Source organism: Aegilops tauschii, chromosome 7, assembly GCF_002575655.3.
Source record: "Aegilops tauschii subsp. strangulata cultivar AL8/78 chromosome 7, Aet v6.0, whole genome shotgun sequence".
Taxonomy (NCBI): domain Eukaryota; kingdom Viridiplantae; phylum Streptophyta; class Magnoliopsida; order Poales; family Poaceae; genus Aegilops; species Aegilops tauschii.
The window spans coordinates 466761968-466768457 of record NC_053041.3 but is presented as its reverse complement, the minus strand read 5'-3'; the positions used below and the strand labels follow the sequence as shown (position 1 = coordinate 466768457).

Here is a 6490-nt window from a genome sequence, read left to right as displayed (position 1 = left end):
GACCACCTTGCGTTGTAAAACTCTACTCCTGCTTTGTGCTGGATTGCCTCGTAGAAGGATGAGTATGAACTGGCACAAGGGATGAGCTGGCTCGTGAGGGCTCAGGGAGTGAATGGAATCGATCCCCTCTACGGTGGAGACTAACCTATATTTATAGTGGCCTTGATCCTCCTCCCTCATGGCTTAGGCGGGAAGGGATACCACAGTGGCCAATTTTGAAGGGGAACAGGAGTACACCCTATCCTGGCTAAAAGTGGTCTTCGCCTGCAAAGTTTCTAGGCATGACGTGCAGGTGGGCTCGGTGATGACCTCCATCCTGCCGAGCTCGTGGTCTTGGTCTTGTTGCACCAAAACGGAAACCTTTCGGGGATTCTCGGGAACCCGCATATTTCCTTGCCTCCTTAGGACCAAAGAGGAAACTGTCCTCACCTGCGCCCGCTGGCGCTCTTCTGGCTTCGTTCGTGACGGCTCACGCCACCGCGCGCCTCGCGGGGAGCCTAGAGATGTCTGCCCCTCGGGAGGCCGCTGCCTAAGAGGTCTCGATGTCGTGCGGCTCGCGAGGGTCTTGGTCATGGAGTCCTGGCGATGGGCCACGCCGGGCCGTTCGTGGAGCCACGCGCTGGGCCATAGGCAGACGGGTTTGGTTACCCCCAGTCGCAGAACCCCAACAGTCGTCATCACCTTCGACTCCAGGGACCACCCCGAGTCCGCGACCGCCGCCGGCACGCTCCCCATGCTGTGCACGCCCACCATCAGCAACGGTTTAGTCACCAAGACCCTCATCGACGGCGGCGCTGGACTCAACGTGCTCTCTGTCGAGTCCTTCGAGACGCTTCAAGTGCCCGACGACCAGCTCATGCCCATCATGCCCTTCCCTGGGGTGATCGTCAGCTCCACCACTCCCCTAGGGCAAGTGCGCCTCACAGTCACCTTTGGCACCCACGACAACTACCGCACCGAGTTGATCGACTTCGACGTGGCACGCATTGGCCTCCCTTACAACGCCATCTTGGGATACCCCGTGCTCGCCAAATTTATGGCGGTAACCCATCCGGGCTACAACGTCATCAAGATGCCAGGCAGCGGTGGCGTCGTCACCATAGCCGGAGATAAGGAGGATGCGGTCCGAGTCCTCAAGCTCGCCTACAGGGTTGCGGCGGCCTCACGCCCTAGCGCAGAAAGCATCCCGGTAGATCTGGAGGCCGCGCCAGCGAAAAAGAAGTTGTTGTTCTCTCAATACCGCGCCGAGACAAAGAAGGTGCCAGTCGACGTCGGCGGCTCGGGCCCCACCTTCACCATCGGCGCCGCCCTTCCCCCGGAGCAGGAGGAGGCGCTCGTCACCTTCCTCCGAGCGAACAAGCATATGTTCGCATGGAAGGCATCGAATTTGGCCGGTGTCCCGAGGGAAGTGATTGAACACCACCTGGCGGTGTGCCCCAACGCCCACCCTGTCAAGCAGAAGGCACGGCGCCAAGCGCTGGAGAAGCAGGCGTTCATTGTCCAAGAGGTGCACAAACTGCATGAAGCTGGGGTCATACGAGAGGTGCGGCACCGGGAGTGGCTCGCGAACCCAGTCTTCCCCAACAAGGGCGGAAAAGAACGCATGTGTGTCGACTTCACGAGCCTTAACAAGGCTTGCCCTCAGGATCCATTCCCGCTCCCTCGCATTGACCAGATCGTGGATTCCACGGCGGAATGTGACCTGTTGTGCTTCCTGGATGCGTTCTCGGGCTACCACCAGATCAAGATGGCGGCGGAGGACGTCGAGAAGACAACCTTCATCTCTCCGTGCGGCATGTATTGCTACACCTGCATGCCCTTTGGGCTGAGAAGCGTCGGCGCCACCTTCCAGCAGTTGATGCACATCACGCTGGGGCCACAGCTCGGGAGAAACGCAGAGGCTTATGTCGACGACATCGTGGTCAAGTCGCGCGAGGCCAAGACACTTATTGAAGACTTGGAGGAAACGTTCGCCAACCTGCGCAAAGTGAGCTTGAAGCTTAACCCAGACAAGTGCGTTTTCGGGGTACCCTCTGGCAAGCTGCTCGGCTTCCTCGTCTCGCACCAGGGGATCAAGGCCAACCCCGAGAAGATCAAGGCCATCGAGAAGATGCGTCCTCCGCAGACCCTCAAGGAAATGCAGAAGTTGGCGGGATGCGTGACTTCTCTGGGGCATTTTATCTCCAAGCTTGGTGAGCGTGCCCTCCCTTTCTTCAAGCAGATGAAGAGGACGGGTGCCTTCGAGTGGACCACGGAAGTGGATGCGCCCTTGAAGACCTGAAGAGGTACCTCACGAGCCCGCCCATCATGGTGGTGCCCCACCCCGGGAGCCCCTGGTACTCTACTTGGCGGCGACCCGCATTCGGCCACCGCGGCGCTCGTGGCGGTTCGAGAGGAGCGTGTTAGCGCCCCCGCGAGGCCCGGTGGTCCCCTCGAGGCCACAGGACCCCGCAAATCCCTGATGCTAGAAGACGGCGCCCCCAGCCCCCCCCCCCCGGCGCCTCCTTCACCTGGCGACACGCTCGGGCTCCCCGTGCCCCGCCATAAGCAAGCCGCCGCCGACGCGTCATGCCTCGTCGAGCACCCGGTGTACTTCAACAGCACAATGCTGCGGGACACGCACGCACGCTACCCAATGCAGTAGAAGATCCTCCTCATGCTCCTGGTCGCCTCCAGGAAGTTGCGCCATTACTTTCGGGGCCACCCAATCAAGGTTGTCTCCGCATACCCTCTAGAGAAGGTGTTATGCGACCCTAACATCGCGGGTCGAGTCGCGGAATGGAACAATGAGCTGCAAGCCTTCCAGCTGGAGTTCTGCACGACCAGAGTCATCAAGGGGGGCAACGCTCGCCGACTTTGTGGTGGAGTGGACGGATACCCAAGACGGGGAGCCATGAGAGGACCAGTCCCTGTTGCCCGAAGATGAGGCGCCCGACGGCTGGGTCATGCACTTAGATGGCACCTTCTCCCGGCAGGGCGCGGGGGCTAGGGTCGTGCTCGTCTCCCCAACCAAAAACAAGCTCTACTACGCCGTTCAACTAAGCTTCCAGCACGGCAAGAAGGTGTCCAACCACATTGCGGAGTACGAGGGCCTCATCACCGGCCTCAAGGCCGCTGCCGCCTTGGGGGTCTAGCGCCTCACCATCAAAGGCGATCCACAACTGCTCATCAACTTCTCCAACAAAGAGTACAAGCCAAAGGATGAGCATATGGCGGCATACCTCGAGGAGGTGCGCAAAACTGAAAAGCATTTCTTGGGCCTGGAACTGCAACATGTCCCGCGCGGCGCGAACAAGGAAGCCGCCGACGTCGCCAGGAGAGCGTCCCGCCGCGAACCTCAAAACCCCGACGTCTTCGAGGAAAGGCTCTTCAAGCCGTTGGCTACGCCCCCGGCCACAGGCCTAACGCTGCTCCAGGAGGAGCTGCCGTCCGCGCCTCTCATGGGTGCCCGGCCTGCGGCTAGACCTCAGGATCCCGCCTGCTCCTGGCGTTGGAACCTTACGAGGGCAGTTGGACCGAGGAGTTCAAGGCATACCTGCTTCATGGCACCTTGCCAGAAAAGGAGGAGGATGCGGAGCGCGTGGCTCGCCAGCCCACCGCTTACTGCTTGACGGCGAGCTATACCACAGGCGTCCTAACGACGTCTCGGCAAGATGTATTTCAGAAGATCAAGGATGCGAGTTGTTGGCCGATATCCATGGGGGAGACTACAGGAATCACTCTTCGTCACGCACTCTCGTGGGCAAGGTGTTCCGTAGCGGGCTCTACTGTCCTACATCGCTTCACGACGCCACTGAGCTGGTGTGGTCTTGTGAGGCCTGCCAATTCCACGCCAAGCAGATTCACCAACCAGCGCTGGGGCTCCAAACGATTCCGCTCTCGTGGCCCTTCGCGGTATGGGGGCTGGACATACTGGGGCCGTTCCCTAGAGCAGTCGGTGGCTACCGCTACTTCTACGTCGCAATCAACAAATTCACCAAGCAGGCAGAGGTGGAACCCGTGTGCACCATTCCCGCAGGCTCGGCCGTCAAGTTCATCAAGGGCCTCGTGAGCCGGTTCGGCGTCCCCAACCCTATCATCACCGACAACGGCTCCCAGTTTACAAGCAACCTCTTCAGGTTATATTGTGCTAACCTTGGAATGCAGATATGCTATGCTTCGGTGGCGCACTCAAGGAGTAATGGTCAAGCTGAGCACGCCAACGCGGAGGTCCTCAGGGACCTCAAGACTAAAAGCTTCAAGAAGAAGCTTGAGGCATGCGGCAAGGGTTGGCTGGACGAGTTGTAGTCCGTGTTGTGGTCTATCCGCACCACGGCGACTAAGCCCACCGCAAGACTCCCTTCTTCCTCGTCTACGGGGCCGAGGCGGTCCTTCCGTCCGAGATCAAGCATGGTTCCCCATGGGTCTTGGCATTCGACGAGGCACGTCATGATGCCTCGTGGGGAACTAATATTGTGCTCGGTGAGGAGACCCGCCGCCAGGCCTCCCTCCGCGCCGTGAGGTACCAGCAGGCCTTGCGGCACTACCACAGCCGCAACATCTGCCCCCGGACTCTCGAGGTCAGAGACCTCGTCCTGAGACGGGTCCTCTCCACGGAGGGCCTTCACAGGGTTGCCCACGTCTCCAGGCCAGGCGCCGTGCGCCTGGAGACGGAGGACAAGGTCCCCGTGCAGAACGCCTCGAACATCCAACACCTCTGCAAATTCAATCTGTGACACTCTCACGTAATAATGAGTGGGGCTGTACACGCCCTGGAGCCTCCCGGTGCGCCGTCCCGCGGCCTCGCAGGAGCTCCCACACACGCCCAAGTGGAAGCCCCATGCTCCGCGCTGGCGGAACTATCGAATAGCGACCATGCCCATGCCCAAGTGGAGGCCCCATGCTCCGCACTGGTGGGAAGACTAGTGTAGGCACCGAACGCGGTAGTCCTTTCCTTTTTGTGTAAACCGAGTTTAAAACTTTTCTGAATAAAGCTTGAAGTTTTTGCGTCTTTGCTCTGAGAAGGTTTGGGGTTTTTTCTTGCGGTGTTTCTCTTATTGAGTTTCCCTTTATAAAAAAGCAGCAACGGCTCCCTGATGCCCCCCTCCCAAGCGTCCCGCGAGTGGGGGCTGGGCACAGTGCCCACGCTTGGGCCAGTCCAACCGCCATTAAGGACCCAGGTGGCAACGGTCGCGGGTCTGCCCCTGTGCGCACCACCTCACCAAGGCTCTGGTGTCTAAAGTCCTCGCGAGGCGCTCATGAGCAGGCCAACAGGCACGTGTTGCCCTCGGTCTCTCGCCTCAAGGGTGCTGGTCTCCTGGCCTTGCATGGGCATCGCGACCCGGCATACCAGTGACGGCCAGCCCTCGCTCGGGGGCTATGAACACAAAAAAGCATAAGGGAAAGGCAGCCTGAGAAGGCACAAATACGGTTCGTTACACCATCAAGGAGTTTCCATTAATATCCTTTACATCCCCGTGGGGTAACGCTCAAGTGTTAGCAGGCAAACGGAAGAAAGGTGACCTAAGGAGACATGTCGTCGTCTCCACTGTCATCTATCCCATACCCATCGGCTTCGTGTTGTTCTTCGTGGCCGTCAGGGGCGAACTGTGCGAGCAGAGCATCCACGTGGTCTTCCACCCCGCTCCCCCAGGCTTCCCGAATTACCCTGGGCACGGGGCCTATCACGGCCTCGAAGTCAAAATCTGGATCGGAACGAAGGAGATGGATGAAGACGTGCATCGACGCCCGCGCGAGGAGGTCACGGCCTTCTTCTTCAACGAGCGTGCGCACGCTCTCCGCGCCTCCCTCGAACCGCTCCACGATCCTGGTAAAGAAGGCGAGGTAATCGGCGTCGTCGGGCAGGAGCGGGTTGGAGATGCTCTCCGTGTAGACGCAGTTCAGGGCGCGGCGAGCCCTTCGCTCTATGTCTTGGAACATCTCGGAGTGCATGTGATGCAGCCCCCGAGCTCGGTTCGCCTCGTCCGCTGCTCGCTCCGCGAGGGAAGTGACATCCCCCACTTGATAATAGAGGGATGCCAGCTTGGCCTCGGCCGCGGCCTGGGCGTCCAGCGCAGCCTTCTAGCGCTTGTCCGCCTCGGCTAGCTTCTTCTTGAGGTCGTTTATCTCGTCTGTCAGCTCTCCGCGGCGGGTGCAGAAACGGGTCTCAGCTTGCAGGACGGCGTCACGGCTGCTCACGAACTCCAACGCCTGGCCTAGGCTTCGTTCTGCGCTCCAACCCGTGGTGGAAGTGCGGGAAGGTCCAGCCACGCTCGCCAGGGACCCGGAGCCGAACATCCCCTTGTCCGGACCCTCTGCCAGGGGTGCAGCCCTGCGCGAGCTCGACACCCTACTCATGGGGGTCGTCGACTCGCGGCAAACCCAATCACTAGCGAAAGTTGGCGGGGAGCGGTGGCATTGCCTTCGCGAGCTTGATGCCATTTCCGACGGAAGGTGCTGGAGGTGCCGAGCCGAGGCCCGTCAGGGGTCGCCTAGAGAAGGGCGCGATTAC

At 60.3% G+C, this 6490-nt stretch overlaps 1 protein-coding gene across 1 annotated transcript; it reads left to right on the top strand.

Moving 5' to 3' along the window:
* The first annotated feature begins 571 nt into the window (after positions 1-571).
* Positions 572-2281, top strand: LOC141027274 (uncharacterized). Its single transcript, XM_073504263.1, has 2 exons — positions 572-1678; positions 1742-2281. The coding sequence occupies exons 1-2, from the start codon at positions 572-574 to the stop codon at positions 2279-2281; spliced, it is 1647 nt and encodes a 548-aa protein (XP_073360364.1).
* The last annotated feature ends 4209 nt before the right edge of the window (positions 2282-6490 follow it).